This window comes from Alosa sapidissima, chromosome 7, assembly GCF_018492685.1.
Source record: "Alosa sapidissima isolate fAloSap1 chromosome 7, fAloSap1.pri, whole genome shotgun sequence".
Taxonomy (NCBI): Eukaryota; Metazoa; Chordata; class Actinopteri; order Clupeiformes; family Clupeidae; genus Alosa; species Alosa sapidissima.
Genome location: NC_055963.1, coordinates 26,786,600 through 26,806,678, shown reverse-complemented (window position 1 = coordinate 26,806,678; position 20,079 = coordinate 26,786,600). Strand labels below are relative to the sequence as shown.

Genomic DNA, 20,079 nt, shown 5'->3' with positions numbered 1-20,079 from the left:
CTGGCGGCCCGCAATAACATCTATAACCAGAACTGTTATATCCCAAGTTTGTCTGTTGAGGGTAAAGAACCCCTGGGATTGTGTGTGTATTGCAATTTTTCTTAAGATTTTCACAAGTTTTGCCAGGTTTAGCCTCAGTTATGAATTAAAATGTGTTTAATGCAATAAATATAAACTGTAGAGATGCAACCTGGTCATTAAAATGATTACAAATGGGATTTTTTTCCAGGTTTTTTTCTTTTTCTCCCCCCGCCCCTTTGGCGGCCCTCAGTTTAATGTTGGGTTCCTGAATTGGCCCTCACCAATCAAAACTTTGAGAACCCCTGTCTTAAGTTATTTGGTTTTGGTGACTCTTTCATTGATATAATTGAGATGCTTTACAAAGATATAAATAGCTCTATTATAATTAATCGTTATACGACTCAGAGATTTGAAATAAAACGTGGTGTTAGACAGGGATGCCAAGTTTCCCCCTTTTTATTTCTGTTGGTCACAGAACTGCTATCTTTAAGTGTAGTTCATGATCTTGAATTAAAGGGTATAAATATTTTTGACAGAGAAATAAAAATTGAATAAAAACTGGCAGATGACACTACTTTGTTTCTGCAAGACAAATATCAGTTATCATATGCGTTGAGCCTTGTTGAGAACTTTTCCAGTGCCTCTGGTCTTAAGTTGAATATTTCCAAATGTGAGCTTTTGTCTCTTCATAAATGTATCAATACTACTATGAACAATATCCCAGTAAAAAACTCAGTTAAATATTTAGGAATTAATTTAGCCAAGAATGTTACGGATAGACAGCAACTAAACTTCTCTGGGAAAATTACTAAAACCAAAGGAATTCTTAACTCTTGCAGAGGGATTTGAGTATGCTGGGTAGAATCCTTCTATCCAAGGCGGATGGACTGTCTCATTTTGTATACCCCGCCCTTTCAATATTTATTAATGACAAGACAATAAGAGAGATTAGTGCAATCGTCCTGGACTTTGTTTGGAAAAATAAGCCCCATAAGCTTAAAAAGAAGGTGCTCTCTGGTTGCAGAGGCCAAGGTGGGTTAGACTTTTTGGATTTTACTGATGTTGTTAACTAATTTAGAATTGGGTGGATTAGGAGATGTCTGCTCCAGTTCAATTCCTTATGGTTCTTTATCCCTAATCACATATTCAACAAAATTGGTGGTCTTTCTTTTATTTTAAAATGTGACTATGCCCCTACCAAATTACCTATTTCCTTATCTAAATTTCATCAACAGTGTCTTCTTGCCTGGAAACTATGTTACATTCACAACTTTTCACCTCACAAAATGCTTATTTGGAGCAAATATTACTGTTAAGAATAAGGCCCTGTTTTTCTCTAAGTGGTTTGACAATGGTATTCATAATATTATTTCCCTATTTGACAGTTCTGGCATGTTATTGACATATGAATAGTTTTTGTCACGTCATGGCCTCCCAGTCCCTTTTAAGGAATTTAATTCACTGATTAAGGCTATCCCTGTGGGGTTAACTCATTTGATCAAAAGTCATTTGTCTTTTGGTATGGATAGTATAATTCAACATAAACTTATTTTGGACGGGGTTGAGGTGGTAGATAAAAAATGTGACAACAAACACATTCGCCAGATTTTTCCATTTAGAAAGAGAGTTACACCAAGAGGGAAATTCTATTGGGGTTCTTTTGTCCAAGACGTTAACTGGCAGAAAGCCTGGCTTTTGCCCTACAAATATTGCATTACCAATAAAGTAAAGGAGGTTCATTTTAAAATTCTCCATAATATTTATCCTGTAAATGTGAACATAGCCAAATATGCAGATATAAGCACTTCCTGTAGCTTTTGTAATAACTCAGATGAAACTTTGTTACATCTTTTTTTTTATTGTGAAATGATCAAAGCTTCTTTCAATGACATAAGTAAGCACCTAGGCCTATTCAACCAATCTTTTATTATGAAAATAAATCCCTGGAATTTGTAGTGAACTTTTGTTTTCTACAAGCCAAATTTTTTATTCACAAACAGAAATGGCAACAATTACAGCCATCCTTCTCTGCTTTTACTTTAGAGTTAGACTCACTTGTTGCATCCCTTCGCTTGGTTCGTAATAACCCACTTGTATGGAAGAGACTTCTTTGTCTCTTCCATACATTCTTTAAATAGATAAAGAACGCTTCCCTCTGTTTATGCTTGATTTACATTTGTTTGTGTTTGTTTGTTTTTGTCTATTGTATTATTTGTTTTCTGTGACTATTGTCTATGCGTGTGTTTTGTACTGCAGTTTCTTTGTTGTAATTACTGTACTGTGTGTTGTTAAGCATCAATTAAATAAAAAATAAAAAAAAATAAATAATTAAACCCCCCCCAAAAAAAAACCTTGGGAATCTCCTAGTCTCAAGTGCGGCACCTGGTGGCTACTGACACGACGTGCAAAAACACTGTCATTCCAGATCCAGATCCACATACATTACTTTGATTTTGAGCTTGATCTCACAGCCTCATTATATAGGCCTGTGGCATAGAGGCATTTGGGGACCTTTTTCCTCCAGTAACATACTTTACCATTATGCCTGACACAAATACATCACATTTCAGCCTATTTGCAATACATTTGGTCTTGTTTTCATAGGTAGTTTGGAGCGTCATGGCTCCAAAATACAATGCCATTGTCATATACCTAAGCCATACAGGGGCAAAGGGGTGGGCCAAAATTAGGTGTGGTAGTAGCAGATCCAAGTCTTAGGACTTTACATTGGCGGGTACGCTCCTCTTGAACATGTCTTTACAAGTGTGTTGTTTTCACGCCTGTTCACCCTGAGCTTCAGGAACTGCGGCAAAGCAAAGGACAAGCCACCTGCCTCAGTTGCAGCATACAGTATACACTGTCTTACTTTTAGAGTTTATGGAAGTCTGATTTTATCTGGGCTAGCCTATATGAAAAGCTCACACTATTGGCTCATAGATTATTTTATTCTCATATAGCCTTGTTATCCTGTGACTCAGCATTCACAGGTCTTACAAGTTTATTGTTACCACACAGCACTTCAAATCATTTCCTCTGAGCTAACCACCATGTTTTAGGCTTATCCTTTCTGAACAGGCATCCGGTGGCCAGAGACTTGTTGACATTATTTTCATTTAATCTGTTGATAGTCTCTTGGTTATTATTTAGGCCTTGCATGCTCAACTCATTAATTAAATGTCAAGTTGAATTTACAAGTAGTCATGGCTGTTTACATAGATGTCTTTAGCAGGAGGCCTTGGCAAGTGCATAGTCATTATTTTACATAAATGTAGCGTACGATTTTGGTTAACTAAATATCACAGTTTACTGAGCAACAAACACCAGGGCCACAGGATAAACAAAATCTGGAACACAGTGTAGCCTACAAAGAACCAAAGGGAGTAGGCTAATGAACAGCCTTGATGGCAACTCAACATTTGCTGGGGGGGGGGAGATGAAGGTATAAACATGTTAAAAGGATAGTTTGTTCAATCAATCAAGGCTATCACATCGCAGGTCCTATATCCCTCTGGGCAACTGCGGGAACGACTCACCCTACTGGCTTCTGCCAGTGTTGTTAACTGTGTGTTTTCCTCCTCCTGGTTTCATTTAGAGGACTGGCGCCGAAGTTTGCCAACTTTGAAGAGTCCGCTAGAGCTAGGTCCTTAGAAATGGAGTGGCTATCAATTGTCATATTTTTTGTTTTAATTAATTACACCAACGCCGGCGTGGACGGAATTCCCTGGACATACTCAGGTAAGTTTCAGACAAACTGTGCTGTTTCAAACGGTTTCAACCAAACCTAAAGTGTGACAGTGATGGTTAGTGCTAAAACAATGTAGGCTAATACAAATACCGAGGCTCAAACTCAAACTTAAAAAAAACTGATTATTTTTACGAGCTGACATCAGTAGGCTAGACTTTGAAGGAATGAGTAACAGACCCAACAGGTGAGTTTTGAGAGGCTTGTGTCAAGATGAGAATTTACAATAGCTTAGGCCTACGCTTAAATTGGTTTTCTTATTGTTTCAAATGACAGTATGTGACAAGTATGTCTAAGACTTTGGTTCATTTATTGACAAATCTCAGACGAAACCACGATTGCACACAGAAGACAGTGTGTCTATTGATGACGTTTCTAACGCTTCTAACGCAGTCAAATCGAAGAAGACCGTGAATAGAGCAGACTGTGTTGCATTCTAAGTCAAGGATTCGTGTGAATCCTATACCTGAGCCTACGGCTGATACTGTTGCCAGCCAAACACTCGAAATATTTTGCCATAGAACTATTAACATTATTAAACTGAGCTATTGTTAGCAGGGCTGTAGTGGAGGCTAAATGCAAGTAAACGCAGTTTATCCACCTCTGAAATGTCAGAAATAGAGTTTATCCACCTCTTATTAGAGTTTATCCACCTCTTAAAAGAGTTTATTCACCAATTGCAACGTTTAACATTCAAAAATCACACTGTAGCCTATTATCCACGTTCGCAATATGTGCATCCATCGAAACCATTTAATACTGGTGTTGGACAATAACCTCCACCATAATCAAACATGTTCTAAATGCCTTTTTAAAAAAATCGATACCGCATGGCGCAGTCCACCTTACCGTGACCACAGAATTAATAGTTTACCCACATCTTCTTTTACCACTACCCCTGATTGTTAGTAATTACTAACTTCGACTACTCTGAAATCCATCTATTCTGATAGAGGGGGCTCTGGACCAAATACATTGGACAGAAGAATACCCAGCGTGCGGTGGACACAAACAGTCTCCTATTGATATCCAGCGGCGCAACGTTCGCCACAACCCCCGAATGCCAGAGTTGGAGTTAACTGGATATGATGAGCTGAACGGCAAATTTCTGATGACCAACAATGGACATTCAGGTAGGTATATTATGTGCACGATATGGATGGGCAACAACTGTACAGTATGAACTCAAGTACTGAGATGCGCTGACTTGCTTTTGACTTGCACTGCCACCTCGTGTCCATATTGTTCTACAGTAGTTAGTGTTCCTCAGTAAAATATGCTACAACACTTATTCCGTTATTACTCCATGAAAAAACAATTCAATTTAAATAATTGTTTATAATGTGTAATTTGACAGCCCCACCCCCTCCCTACCTTGCAAGGGTCTCACTCTTTGTTCTCCATTTGTCATCTGTTTTGTGGCTAAAACAGCAGGGATGAAGGCATTAAGTTCATGAAAAGCATTGTCGATCACCATGGCTCTAATGGCTTGCATTATTTTCATAGCTTGTGACTATTGACTGACACACATGTCTCCACGCATATGTGGTATTCTCAGGAAAACCTCCAGGCATGTTTAGCATTGTGTCTCCTGCTGTGTCAAACATAAACCTGCATCACTAAAACCCCATCCACTCTGACCCAGATCACAGTGTGAAGGTAAACCCTTTCACAAGTTTGAACCTAATGACTACAAAATTTGCTAACATCTAATGCATATTGACAGTTCAGATTGACCTCCCCCCTACCATGAGGATCACAGAGGGGCTTCCGGACCACTACACGGCTGTGCAGATGCATCTGCACTGGGGCGGCTGGGACCTGGAGGCCAGTGGAGCTGAACACACACTGGATGGCATACGTTACATGGCAGAGGTGTGCACGTATTTGCATCACCTTCATCGCATAAAATATTGTCATTCCTCACTTCCAGTGCCGCAAGAAACAACTGTTTTTACTGTGTTTACATTTCATTCATATACAAAGGGATGGCACCACACACACTCTGTTTATAGATGCAGTGGACATTTGTAATTTGATACACCTAAAAAAAAAAAAAAAAAAAATTAAAAACATAAACTGTGTCTAAACAGAGCGTGCGCTTTCTTCCTTTTTCACTTCATAACCTCTCAGTAAGCAGCACCTCCCTAAGAAGTATTCAAGGTGTGCGTTTACTTCTCCCGACATACATTTCATCCCATGACATGGGATAATATTCATGATATTCCCAAGTCAACTTTTGATTGTACAGCACAGTGAGAGGCATAATCAATCAAGTGAAGGGATGCATGAAGGGAGGAACAATCAATTAAGCCATATAAGTACTTCCATGAGACATTCTCATGGCACCCAAATGACTCCAATGTGCTCAATCTTAATCACATCATGTATTAAACGTGAAAAGGGAACTGAGAAGTCTTGTTCTAAACTTTTCAAGAACTGAAAGGATGAGCAGAGAGGTCACCATTACACGGCGCTGCAGCCTAGTGAAGTTGAGATGCCTAGAGAAGCTGATGTAATGCAGTGTAGTGTGGCATTTCACCAACTCTCTCTGCCTCTGTCTTCTCTTACAGCTCCATGTTGTCCACTATAACTCTGACAAGTACAAGAGCTTTGCAGAGGCCAAAGATAAGTCTGATGGGTTGGCGGTACTGGCTTTCTTTTATGAGGTGAGAGACACATCATATTCAAATATTATAACAAAACTTGAAATTATTTCTCGATATCTTAATCAGTTGCTTATAGATTTTAATATAGCTCTGATGAAACACTGGCATCCTGTTAGGAGGTGTAAATCTTGCAGTGTAGCCTTGGTCCTATGTTCCAGACCAATTAGGCATTAATGCATTATAAAATATTATTTTATAGGCGCACACACCCAAGTATTCACCAAATAAAATAATGCATTGAAAGTAACCACACAAAAGCAACCTCTGTCTGTCACAAGGCACTGGTTCTTATTTGAGTAAATTCCGAGGCAATCTGGACAAGGTGCCAAGTGACCATGTCCCCTCTGATAAATAAGGCACCACCGAGGTGTCAGACCCTCGGCCACAGTAAATGGCCGCATTGATCTGATGATGGTGTGTTGGCGCTGGCTCTGGTCCCGTAGGAATCCATTTAGGTCACCAGCAGAGAGGGCTCTCTTTTCCAGCAGGAGGTCATTGCCCTGGCAACAGACTTCCCTCTCCACTGGGCCGTGTTGTACAGATCCTGAAGGGTCCAATGGCCAAAATTAGCTTCGTCATATGGTCGTCATATGGCAGTCCCATGTGAAGATGCGAAAACAATCTTAGATTTTGTCTCCTGGTGGCCATTACTAACCCTGTCTGAAGTCTGAAGTATTCAGGAGTTTATTTCTGCTGTTTTTTTTCCACTTTTTTAATTTGATGACGCAGTTGGCACAGGTATTGTCAGATGAGAACATGTCTCAACTGATCCTCATCTATCATAGGCGTCATGTGACCGACATTTAACATTTATAAGATGGGTCGTTGTGTGTGCGTGTGCGTGTGCGTGTGTGTGTGTGTGTGTGTGCATTTGACTGTTTGCGTTTTTAGCTTTTTGTACTTTTGTTTTGCAGGATGGGCATTTTGAGAATACCTACTACAGTGATTTTATATCCAACTTGGCAAAAGTCAAATATGCAGGTGAGGCATACAGTATTATAACAATATTCAGTCCTCAGTGGTGTGCCTTTGCCTCAGCAGACCCATTCACCTGCAGACTGTCACCCAACTAAATGTATTATTGCCCTGCAATGTTTCTCTTTATAGGGCAATCCATGAACCTTTCCACCATCAATGTCCGCTCAATGCTCCCAGAGAATCTGAATCACTTCTTCAGATATGAAGGATCGCTCACCACACCGCCTTGCTATGAGAGCGTCATATGGACTGTGTTTGACACGCCTATCACCCTCTCTCACAATCAAGTTTGTACACTCAGCTCAGAATACTCCACTCTGCGTTTCCTCAAGTTTTTCCAACTATTTTGCGATTTCGATCAATGACATATTGTCATGGTTGCTGAGTTATTCTCAGTGCAAAATTTTATAGATTATACAACAATACTATTTTACAATGTGGACAATATACAATACTGTATAAAAATGTATGCATATTGTAATAATAAACAGAATATTGAGTACTTGAGTATATTGTCACAATGTTTGGAATGCACTGCTCTTGCAGATAAGGAAGCTGGAGAGTACTCTGATGGACCATGACAACAAAACCCTGTGGAATGACTACCGCATAGCCCAGCCACTGAATGACCGTGTGGTTGAGTCCTCTTTCCTCCCCCGCCTGGGCAAAGGATGTAGGTGCACCCCTCAAATGTTTATAATGCAGCTGTGGTGTGTACTGGTACCCATACAAGTCTGTTTTTGCCTTCCTTATTCTATCTTCTCTCCCTCTTACAGCTTTCTGTCGCCAAGAAGAGATTGAATTCAAGCTTTTGAAGATAGAGAGCCTGTTAACATCTCTTGGAAAGAACATACGTATGAGTACATTTTATATGATATATTCACATCCATTAGCCTGGCGGGCCATCCTATATCATTGAAATGTATAGTCTGGAATCGACCCATTCGCCTCGCTTAATCCAAGGGGCGGGCAGAGAATTGTCTTTCAAACTGCCTAGGCATGCAATAGGCCAGCGCTACGACCATATCCGTATCCGGTCGGCAAAACGGCAAATATATCCTTCTTCGAAAGGAATGACTTAAGTGCATTGTGTTGCTCAACTTTCAAAGAAAAGCACAAGTCCAACTCCTCCAAAGTTGACGCCAACGCCGATTCAAACAACCGCTCTTCGTTCGCCATAGCCACCTTCCTTGTTGTTCACCGTCGCAGGACTGTCGTCATCCTGTTAAGCCCGCCTTAAGACTCTCTAACAAAATAGAGCGCTGTGATTGGATGACGTCCCTATGGTTTGCTACTAGACGTACAGGCTGAGCAAATTAATTTGCCGCCGCTAGGGTGCGTCTAGATTTCTAGGCTACACATCCATATGTCTACCTCTACAGTTTTTTTTGTACAATCATGAACAACTGTACATTTATCATACTACAGATTAATATCAGGATTTTGCTGTCTTCCTTTGTTATCCTTTGCATAGGTACCATGGGCGATTCCAGGCCCACAAGTAAAAGTGAGTGATTCACATTTAACATTGAAAAAATGATGCTTATTTTCCTTGACACACGCATACATTTTTCAGCATCTTAACATGCTCATTCACTCTGTGCAACACCCAACCGGGTCGGTGTAAACAATGTTACGGTGTAAATAATAGCCGCTACAACACACCTGATGCCCCACCAGAAATATAAGAGCTGGCTGAGAGCCTTCCGTGGCATATAGTCCATTGTAAGGTACAGCTGAACTCTTATTAGAGTAGACAGCTGATGGGTGTGTGTGGTTTGTGTGCTCCTCCAGGACCGAAGGCTCTGTATCCACTGGTGCTGCACTTCCCTGAGCGCAACACGGGCAGCTACGCACTGGCCCACCTCACGCACCCCATGGGCCTGCAGTCCTTCACCGCCTGCATGGCCATCCGTGCGCACCTGTCCGTCGAGGAGCAGCACGCCGTCTTCTCCTACTCCACACCAATGCACGATAACGAGCTGGTCATCACCCTGGGCCAGGACGTGGGCCTGTGGGTCGGTAACGAGTTCATCAACCTGCCCCACGAGCTACGCGCCTACGACTGGGCCCATTACTGCGTGACCTGGGCGTCCCACACGGGCGGCGCCGAGCTGTGGATCAATGGCTTGGTCGGCGAGGAGCAGTACCTGCAGGCGGGCTACGAGATCATGCACAGCGGCATGTTCATCCTGGGCAAGGACCAGGACGGCTTCCTGGGCATCTCAGACATGGATGCGTTCGTGGGCCACATGACGGACGTCAACGTGTGGGACTACGTGCTGAGCGCGGCAGAGATCCGCGAGCAGATGTCCTGCGAGAACAACACCGCCAGGGGGAACGTGGTCAGTTGGGGGGTGACGCAGCTCAGCCTGTATGGAGGCGTGCAGCTGGACATGGACCACAGGTGCCCTTGACTGAATGAGACGTGGTCTCACAGCTAGCCTAGCGAATTTGAGTTCAGTGTGTTTAATGCTGTTTATAACCACCTGTACACTGCAGCTATCCCAAAAATATCATAATACAAGCTGTCTTGTGAGCTATGAAAAATGTTACACAATTTTATATTTTATACTTACAAAAAAAACAAATGGTTGCATGCCTTGTCATAATGCCTGATAAAGCAATATTGATTGGTTGTTTTTTATTCACTGGCCCACATTTTTATGGACATGGTTGGCCTAATTCATATCTGTGTGTCCTCAATAAACCAATACTTGCAAAATTTGGTTTGGTGCTTGATTCAGAGATTGATGATTTAACAGGTCACATCTGCCAGCTGCTTACTATAAATGAAGTAAGAATAAATGGGAGACTGCAATGGCTAGCTCGGAACTGCGCATAAAAGAGGGAGGCAAAAATATTAATTTAAAAGTAATTAGAAATATTAAAATAAGCAGTCAAAAAGAATGTAGCCTATGTAAGTGGGTGGATGTAATTTCAAATATATACAGGAGATATGTTAAATTCCTTGTGCTATAGGTAAAATAGGTATAACCAAAATCACTAACAAATTACAAATCACTAACAAAAACAACATCAACAGAACAGCCTTCAAGAGCATTTCACTTGGGTTATCAAGCAGGTAGGCGTTTCACTGAATTAGCATCCCAGACTCACCCCCCTCTACACTCATGATGGGTCCTCTACCAATACATACCGACTAATGTAATGTAATGTAAGCATCAGTATGACGTTGAGAAAGATGAGTAAAGGTTAAAGAGAGAAGGTGTTTGTGGGAGAGCAATCAGCCAAAGTGCTTTCAAAAACAGAAATGTGCCTAACCTCGTTGAGCCAGGCCAGCACTGTTGGTTTACTGGCTATGCCAGGCCTGAAGAGGGCACAGGGGGTCATAACAGGGACATTCAATAGTGCAGAATATCCGCACTAGTAGGTTTGTTTGTATACACTTTTCAAAGGTACTTATGGGTGCATTTTAGTGTATTTGCCTTGACCAGCCATAATGCAATATGATCTGCACAGAGATGCAAACAAAACAAAACAAAACAAACAAAATAGAAATAAATACTGATTTAATGCCCATCAGATTCCTCCATCTCATAGCCAGATGACAGACTAAGGTCCTTCAAAGCTCAGTGCCTCTCAGAATGATGTGACCTTCACCTCCTCCTCCTGGCAGTGCTCTCCATCCTGGTCTTTAGTTTTGCTCTCTGTTTCCTCCACCATGATCTTCACCTTGTTCCTCTTAGCAAACAGCTGGCTGATCTCCAGGAAGGTTTTGTTCTTGGTCTCAGGAATAAGGACCCAGATGTAGATCAGCGTGAAGAGACAGATCACCCCAAAGATGACGAAGCTGAACTGGCCCAGTCCCTTCTGAGGAAAAGACACACAGTGGAGATGGAAGCCTCTCAGTTTCAGTCTTACACTGACACTTCCCACTGGGGAATCACTGAATATTCCCATTGGGTTTAAAAAAAAAAAAACTTGTATTGAGGAAATGAGAGGCTAACACAGTTTCACCTTTGGCCTTATAGAGCTCAGCGTCATAAGGAGGCAGTAGTCTACTTTATTGCGTTTCCTTCCTACTGAACTGAGGGCTGGAAACATTACCATATGCTCACAGGGTTTTCAATTCCAAAGAGCTGATCCAGCTAAACGCATAATCATATGCAGTGGATGGAGAATGGTGGAGAAAAATAGTCCCACAGTTACACAGAGCCAGTGATAAGACAGGAAAACTGCAGGCTATGTTTAAGTGAAATGTGACACCCTAACCCCCCACCCCCCTCCCAAAAATCCTTTCCCACTCATCTGTATGGGTTGACCTCTGACCTCGAGATAGGGGAAGACAAGGCCCACGGTGAAGTTGGAGAGCCAGTGAACAGAGCCGGCGACCATGAACGCAGCAGGTCTGGATGACTGCCGAAAGATCTCCGTGGTGATGACATATGGGATGGGGCCTGGACAGACAGGAGAACGCGAGGATGAGAGTAGAGTGGGGAGCCGGGCAAGCAACCCAACATCATCATTGATCTCTCAGCTCAGTATTACCAGCATTCTATTCTAATGCCTGGTGCTTTCTGGGAATCAGGCAGTAGAATAATGATATAGTCAGTGGGTATTGATTGCAGTACAATTCACAGTTCCCTATAAAATTGTGTGTTTAATGTTGATGTAAGAATGTGTAGAGTCACCATCAGGTTTTTAATCTGTCATTTGGAGCTCCTATTTCATGGGCGTCACCAGTAGGCCTATCATTTTAATGGAGCACGTACAACAGTATTGATCTGCTGTGGCCCAGTCAAATCTTACATTCCAGTTTTAACAAGCTCCTTGTAGTTCGGATTCATTCAGATGGATAATAACAATTTAACCCAAAAGGTTGTGGGGTGTGCACCTTGCAATCTAGGTCTGTACAATACAGAGTGCACAATTCCGACCACACAGGTATGACAAAGACATGTCAAAGCCGGTGCAGAGTAAGACTGAGAAATGATGTGAAGTCTAAGTTGGCAGCACCTCATATTTGGTGTGTGTTTACACCTCTCCTTCCAAGACTGAGGAATGATAACATGATGGAACTAAAGTTTTTTTTTTAAATGATAGCAAAGATCAATTTGATTCAACCATTAATACCGGTGTTTTAATTACTTGAGTTGGGTTTTTAAGTTGCTATTTGCATATGTAGGGTATGATTTATACCTGAAACATGTTGATTGTTTAAAAATAAAGTCATAGAAAGGAGAAAGTAGAAAGTTCATAGAGGATGTTGTATAGCACATTCAATTCACACAGCAAGCATTCAAGAAAACAAATGATTTGAGTAACGGGGGGTTGTGCCTCAGTAGAGATTTATGGATAGCAAAGCTTCTGTCTCCTATTTAGCAGAAAGCAAGTAGATAAATGGTATGCGGATGTCTTACTTGGTCCGATGGCATGACCAATGACGTAGATGATTACACACGCGATGCTGACATACGGCATCCAGTTCACACTGTCCTGTAAGAGAGAGCGATATATATATATATATATATATATATATATATATATATATATATATATATATAGAGAGAGAGAGAGAGAGAGAGAGCAGCTGCTGTTGTAAACTGTGAGATAAATCTGCCCACTTCATTGGCTTCCACTGTTTACACCAAAGCAGATATGCAACCACAGCAAGATCCAGCTCCTCTGGAGATCAATTCCAGGCCCAGCTAAACTGTGGCCGTCTGATTTATAAGGACCCAGTGTCAGGTGACCAAGCTTTTATGACTGGTTTTGAAAGAGAACTCCTGGATGGAGTATGGAGTAGGTGTGAGGTTACTGAATGGGCAAAGAAAATGTGTGTGCTTATGTGCATGTGTGTGTGTGTGTGTGTGTGTGTGTGTGTGTGTGTGTGTGTGTGTGTGTGTGTGTGTGTGTGTGTGAGTGTGTGTGTTTGTGGACTCTCAACACCTGACATACCTGAAAGTTGAGTGCGATGGTCAGGACAAAGCATGCAGCACAGCAAATTGCGAAGCCAAGGAGAAGCAGTATCCTCCTACCCGAGGCCTCCACAATGAACACCTGATATAAACATAATTCATTCATCACACAGCTCAGCTTTTATCAGGCGGACACACACTATGAGTGATTGTTTTTGACCAAAAAATAGCAGAGGACAAGTTGCAGAGGAGGTGAGGTGAGGGGAAAGGTGTTTTAACCTTACCGCAGCAATAGTCATGAAGACGTTAACACTTCCTGTGCCCACCGTCACATACTGGATGTCGTTTAACTTCACACCAGCAGACAGGAAGATGCTGTCTGCGTAATAGTAAATCTACAGGGGGAGTAATGATTCAGTTTTACTTGCTTTTACTAGTCACACTTTTAAAGAGTCAACTTTGGTTTTAACTCATATTTTAAATCATATTGTGGTGGCATAGTAAAGCGTAACCTTCAATATCAAAATCCTGACTACAAATATACCCTCTCATTACCACTCAAGATCAACTGTTCAGCTGTTGTGACTGGCTGATTTGTCTTTAATTACACTTTATAACTTCCATACATCAGAGAATCCTTGCTGGATTCCAACCGAGACAGTTCTAGATTTCAAAAGTGTGTGAGGACATGAACTTCTGAGATCATTCAGGGTGTTCCTGTTGTGTCCAGCAGGCGGTGCGTCCACCCCTAGTGGGTCCATCCGTCCAGGCACACTCACCGCATTGACTCCGGACAGCTGCTGGCCCATGTTCATGGCGATGACGGAGATGAGCTGCCAGCGCAGCGAGTGGAAGGAAAGGAGGTTGAGGACGGACAGACGCCCCTCCGCTTTCTCTGACTGGTCCTCCAAGTGCATCTCCATCAGTTCCTCGTCCACGTCATCCCAGCCTCGCACCAGCTGCAGTGCTTCAGACCATTACAAAGGAAGTTATGATATATACACACCGTTCAAAGGTTTGGGGTCACTTCGAAATTTCCATTCCACTCCATTATAGACATACAATAGAGATGTCTACCAGCTGAGATCAGTTGAGAATAGAGATGAATACCAGCTGAGATCAGTTGCATTGTTTTTTTAATCAGGGCAGCCGTTTTCAGATTATATTATATGCTTACATAATTGCAAAAGGGTTCTCCAATGTTTTCTCAGTTAGCCTTTTCAGATTAGTAAACAAATGGTTGCTGATAATGGGCAATGTAGATATTGGATATAAGATATATATATATATATATATATATATATATATATATATATATATATATATATATATATATATATATATATATATATATATGATGTAAAACTGTATTAACATTCTGTTCAGGGTACTGCATCAAATATGCCACATCCTCTAGGCATTTATGCAGGTTAGATAAGATGCACACCAGAACTCATAGGGCCCATTTGGTATGACAGAAATGAACTCATTAGTCTTTTCAGTTTCATGAGGCACAAGATGGCCATACAGAGAGATAGACAGGTGCCTCTTCTTAACTGAAGGCCTCACAGGCACCGTCTTGTGGCGGCTGTCTAAATAGGTTCCCATTGGAAAGAGTCTCATTAGGTCAAGATGGGCCTAGCGGTGTATTACCTTTCCTGGCCGCATCCTCGTCTCCTTTCTGGATGAGCAGGTAGCGCGGGCTCTCTGGGAAGAAGGGCAGCAGCAGCAGCTCCAACACCGCTGGGACCCCAGTGAGGGCCAACATGATGGGCCAGCCTGGGGGGTTGAGGGGGGTGACAAAGTGCAGGAAGTGACTAACTAGTGGGGGTCCTGCAGCAGTCAGTTCCTCCACTTAGCAGGCTTACGGAGGCCTACGGAGGCTAGCATCTGGCACAGCTCAGGCCCCAGAGTCCCAATCAATCATCCACAACGCAGTGGTGGGAAACATCTGGCTATGGCTTAGTGAGTCACATTATCGTAGGAAGTGGGTTTAACAGATATATAACAGATATATAACAGTCATATAACAGATATGTACACAGAGCTCATTGTTGTTATTGGTTTCTCTCCAACACAGATATTTACTTTCCAGGGAAATATCTATTTCTCTTTCACACTAGTTCCCACTTCTGACCTTCTTTTTCTGATGAAATCATCTTGTCCCAAGCAAAGACTTACTGTACCATTTTAAGGATTCAAAGGTTTAATTTCAGTCCCTGTGTTTTATTATTATTATTTTTTTTAATCATTGTACAGCTGGAATAGTTACAAGCCCTATCTTCAAGAATGAGCAGCAGTATGGCAAGGACAAAGGCCATCAGCGGACTGAAGGACAAACAATGCCTCAAACTATGACATGGCTGACCTTTTCTTCATTACACCAAAATGAGCCATATTATTCCAATATCTTTGAAAACATGTGAAGGGTTTTAAATTATTTCAAATTATTTTTTAATAAGAGCTGGAACTTAGCAATCATAGACATACTGTACCTTCTAGGTTGCCCAAGATGGACCTTATGCCAAAGACTTGGGCAGTAAGGATGCCAATGGTGATGAAGAGCTGGGGTACTATGCCAATGGCACCCCTGAGGTTTTTTGGAGAGAGTTCCCCCAAGTACATGGGCACCACATTGGAAGAGATGCCTGGAAAAAGCACAGACATGGACATCCTTTCTCTACCCACAATCCTTTGCTCTCAGCTGCCAACAAATAACATTGTCTCTTGTTTGCACCTTGCATTTGAGTCAAACAAACCTGCACAGATTCCCACTACAAAGCGAGCGATAATGATCATCTCGTAGGATCTGGCCAACTCACTCACCCCCATCATTATAGCTGGGACAATGGAGAAGATATTGTTGAAGAGGAGGGTTCCTTTTCTGACATTTGTATAAAAAAAAAAAATGGACAGAGGAGCCACATATCACAAATTCTGATCTGTTTGATTAAGGTTGATGGATATCATAGATTTATGGATTTGACCAGAGTGCAAGATTCTTATCTTATCATAATGATAATAAATTACATATTATGGTAAACAGCAATGGACACCTTAAGCTGTACTGTAATATACACAACACACTTATACACAGTATATAATGGTTTCTTTTCGTAGTGCTCTTTACCTTCCTAATTTGTTGACCAAAGGGCCTACCATGAGAGATCCAAAGAACCCTCCAAGAGGGTACATAGAGACAGTGAGTGACCACAGAAGTGTCACAAGGCTATCATCCATTGCATTTCCATAGCGAGTTTGATATGCAATCCTGTAGAAGACCTGCATGTACTTTAAGACAGACCCAAGAAATCAACACTTGCAAGGCAGTCACACTGAAACAATGGCATCTGTCCAGTGTCTGTCAAGATCAATTTTAATAGGAGATGTAACATTACTTCGGACGGAGAGTTGACCACTGCAACATTGTAACCATATTGGAAAGAGGAGCCAAAAGTGGAGACGAGTGTTGCCAATGCCAAGACCAGAGTCAGCCTCTGGTGAACAGAGTAAATAGGAGTCCATTATATACAAGTGAAGCTTATAAGTTAACTAAGTCAGGTAATATTATCATATGGCACCAAAGACACACTAAAATCATCATTCCTTTTGAATTTGGCTATGTTGATGGATTTTGATTTTGAATATTAGCCTTCCTATAAAAAAACACATTTCTTTTAAAAAATAAAGTCAAATTTGCAAGCTCTCACTGATCTTTTTAGTTTAAAAATGCATAATGAATTAAGAGACTTACTCCTTTCCTCTCAGCTGTCTCTTGCATTTTCTCTATGTTTCCGAGACGTCTCTCTCTCTGCTCTTTGAATCTAAGAGAAAACAACTTCTCATAACAGACAAGAGTTAAGGTTAACCTACCAAAACCTTGGACTTTGTATCATAGGTTCAATCATAAACGACTCACGCAACAATTAACCGTGATCTTCGGAAATGCAATAGGAAAGCTCACATTATGATTAGGCTATTAGCAGCAGATATATTGATCAGTTTCCCCAAATAAGTGTAAAATGTAAAATTGCAGTAATAAGAATGTTATGTGTTGTATGTATTGTTATTTGTATCATTTGAGAGGTGATGTCTTCCTCCATCTGAGTAGAAATCATCAGGAGAAGCAAAGATAAGCGAGAGAAACAAACAGGTCCTGCACGTCTATGTCTTCTGAGGGACCTGAGACCTAGCTGTCATTTGTCAAGAGATTTCTGACTTAGTACAGCACATTTCTCCCTTTTAGCTGTTTTGCTGCTGCAGCAGTTTGCAGCACGCGTTAGCTGCATGTCAGGCCGCTTTGCTGTGAGGACATTATATCTTGCCATGGAACAGACAAACAAGCTCGTAACAACACCCGCTGTATACTATAGGCACGGTACATCCCCCCCTCGCCCCTCTCCCATCTCCCCGTGCCCTATACCCTCCAGCACTCCGGCTCTAAAGCCTATTTGATTGACTGGCTGTCTGGCTGTGGGCCTGTGTGTTTGATCCTGCTGTAGAGGCGAGCCCTTGGCGGGCACGGGGGAGGACAGGGAGGATCTCCTCCCAGGCGACTGCTTCCGTGGACAGGTCTGCCTGTCGACACTCAAGCCCTTTGAGGTCCTCCGCTCTGGATGAGGGCCTGGATTCTGCCCTGAGCCGTGGCAGCACACTCTAATGCACGCCAGCCCCGCACATAATTGAATCTCGTGAAGTGACAGCGCTGCCGGGCTGCTGCTGGGACTGAAATAAACCAGAGAGAGAGAGAGGGAGAGAGAGAGAGAGGAAGTGAGAGAGAGGGAGATAGGAGGAGAGAGAGAGAGAAGGAGAGAGAGAGGGAGGGAGATAGGGGGAGAGAGAGAGGGAGAGAGAGAGAAAGAGGGAGGGAGATAGGGGAGAGAGAGAGTGAGAGAGAGGGGACCTTTCTGCAAGTGAGTTGGCTACAGCCTTCCTTTCTATACTTCACTGTAATCGAGTTATATCATAATGCAGCTGGCACAGAAGGGAAACAGAAACTTTTAGATGATCACAGGATTTAAGGACGCCAGATGAGGACAGAGAGAAAGTTCAAAGGCAACCCCTCATCCCACTGGCTGACCCTCTTAAAGCTTCGTCTGGTTCAAATGACTAAAGAATTATTAAAGCAGAGGTCACGTGATGGCTTTCACAAAATTGGAACTTTTGTGCACTATGGAATAATGAATGCTTCAGTTATTTCAAATAGTGTGCCTTAACAGAACTCCTGTGCTGTGGTCTTCAATTAAATGAAGGAAAAGTGTGTCTGAATGCCTCCTACCACAGACATCAAGACACAATTTTAGTAATTAAATAGATTTAAAAGAATCCCCAAAACACTGTAATTTGACAGATAATTTCACATAACAGCCCTAATTGCGTCCCTAGCTGTAAGTGTGGCCTTGACTGGGTGGTCCAAACCATTTAATGACTAGTAACTAGGCATACAGTACCCATTTGTGATAAAGGCATATTGTGTGGGGTCTTGGCTCCCCCTGCAGGCAAAGGCAGGTACCTAACACTCAAGACACTGCAGTATGTTTTGTCAAGTTCATTCTGTCCCTTACACACATCAGTGATTTCTTCCTTCTTAATCTCCATAATAACAGCAGTAATTTCTCTCTAGCCATCACACACTGTAGCCTGCAGAGCAATGAAATACATACAGAGACTGAGGAGGGTAGGCCTACCTCCTCTCCTAACACTTCTAACAACCCAACACACCTGTGCACTTAAATGCACTTCCCTCTCTTCTCTCCTCTACCTCTTCCTTCCATCACTTCGTCCCTCGACTATACTTTGACTAGCCTGCTACTTTAAACTTAAGCACTCTTATCATCTGGTTGTAGTATTGATTCATGTAGTATTAATTGCCACCTAAGTTCTCTTCTGCATTCTAATGAATAAATGAAAGCTTGAATGTTTAATGTTTCTGGTAAATGAATAAATGTATTGTAAATGTGACTGGAGGTCTACTGGGTGCAGTCTAACACAATGGTGGCAGACAGAGGCCTGGTTCACATGTTCTGGGTAGGGCTAGGTGTGTTCTTGGCTGCATCTGACATCTGGGTTGACTCACTGAGATGCTATATCCTGTTTCGAAATGGCTTGTCAGGTGCCTACGTGACTCTGTGGTTGTAGTTGGTGAGACCTAACCACAATGCGCCCTGTGGGTTTACATGCCTGGTGTTGTACTGTATGTGTATGACTCACACCCACTACACCACCCCTCTAGGCATGTGGCCCCCACGAGGTTCTCATGGTTTGGTATGTAGGCTAATAAACATGTTTACCAACTCACAACAACACAATTCCTGAATATGACTGCTATGAGGAATCCGACTAGTTTTCCTAAGAGTTTGTAATAATTTAAGTCTTTATAAGTTAATTCCTAAATAAACATATAAACTTAAAAATGATCAAAGTACTAGAATGCTTTTAATTTTCACACAATAATTCTTCAACAAGAATCAGAAATGTTACTGACCTAAGCCTGGAGTAGATTGTATGCAGTGTTGTAGTCTAGTTAGCTGTAGTGGGTATACTGTGATGTAGTCTTGTTAGCTAGTGGGTATACTGTGATCAATCCCAAATGTTAATACGTATCCTTGCCTATTTTAAGTGGGTATACTGAGATGGTGATGTTTTTTAAGTGGGTATACTGTGTAGTCCTGATTATCATGTAGACTACACCACTGATTGTATGGATATAATAACACAGATGTCACAGGATATACCTATCACATATGAAAAATGTTGCAGCGTAAGCTGCAAAGGGTTACAGCATTAT

At 41.8% G+C, this 20,079-nt stretch overlaps 2 protein-coding genes across 3 annotated transcripts; one reads left to right on the top strand and one right to left on the bottom strand.

The window, feature by feature from the left end:
* Nucleotides 1–3,508: 3,508 nt before the first annotated feature.
* ca6 (carbonic anhydrase VI) lies at nucleotides 3,509–10,135 on the top strand. The gene is made up of 10 exons (XM_042096892.1): nucleotides 3,509–3,756; nucleotides 4,717–4,896; nucleotides 5,490–5,638; nucleotides 6,337–6,432; nucleotides 7,347–7,413; nucleotides 7,540–7,697; nucleotides 7,957–8,083; nucleotides 8,187–8,264; nucleotides 8,885–8,917; nucleotides 9,205–10,135. Exons 1-10 carry the CDS (start codon nucleotides 3,672–3,674, stop codon nucleotides 9,825–9,827), a joined length of 1,596 nt encoding a protein of 531 aa, XP_041952826.1. The 5' UTR covers nucleotides 3,509–3,671; the 3' UTR covers nucleotides 9,828–10,135.
* Nucleotides 9,995–18,102, bottom strand: LOC121712840 (solute carrier family 2, facilitated glucose transporter member 5-like). 2 transcript variants are annotated; one of them, XM_042096893.1, is made up of 12 exons: nucleotides 17,047–18,102; nucleotides 16,691–16,789; nucleotides 16,423–16,583; nucleotides 16,052–16,176; nucleotides 15,788–15,940; nucleotides 14,946–15,071; nucleotides 14,072–14,259; nucleotides 13,577–13,687; nucleotides 13,333–13,434; nucleotides 12,795–12,870; nucleotides 11,704–11,831; nucleotides 9,995–11,244 (listed from the first exon to the last, which is right to left on the bottom strand). In XM_042096893.1, the coding sequence occupies exons 1-12, from the start codon at nucleotides 17,071–17,073 to the stop codon at nucleotides 11,014–11,016; spliced, it is 1,527 nt and encodes a 508-aa protein (XP_041952827.1). In that variant the 5' UTR covers nucleotides 17,074–18,102; the 3' UTR covers nucleotides 9,995–11,013. The 2 variants fall into 2 exon arrangements, with proteins under 2 accessions (XP_041952827.1, XP_041952829.1); XM_042096895.1 differs by lacking the exons at nucleotides 16,691–16,789; nucleotides 17,047–18,102 and having other exon boundaries at nucleotides 16,052–16,132; nucleotides 16,423–16,492.
* Between the last annotated feature and the right edge of the window lie 1,977 nt (nucleotides 18,103–20,079).

What these genes read in the sequence shown, in the direction of transcription:
- ca6 (XM_042096892.1), top strand. Translation starts at nt 3,672, where the DNA reads ATGGAGTGGCTATCAATTGTCATATTTTTTGTTTTAATTAATTACACC. An exon ending in TACTGGCTTTCTTTTATGAG is followed by an intron (nt 6,433 to 7,346) that starts GTGAGAGACACA and finishes TTTGTTTTGCAG; the next exon opens with GATGGGCATTTTGAGAATAC. An exon ending in TCACCCTCTCTCACAATCAA is followed by an intron (nt 7,698 to 7,956) that starts GTTTGTACACTC and finishes CTGCTCTTGCAG; the next exon opens with ATAAGGAAGCTGGAGAGTAC.
- LOC121712840 (XM_042096893.1), bottom strand. Translation starts at nt 17,073, where the DNA reads ATGCAAGAGACAGCTGAGAGGAAAGGA. An exon ending in TGGTCAACTCTCCGTCCGAA is followed by an intron (nt 16,584 to 16,690) that starts GTAATGTTACAT and finishes TCTGTCTTAAAG; the next exon opens with TACATGCAGGTCTTCTACAG. An exon ending in TTGGTCAACAAATTAGGAAG is followed by an intron (nt 16,177 to 16,422) that starts GTAAAGAGCACT and finishes TACAAATGTCAG; the next exon opens with AAAAGGAACCCTCCTCTTCA.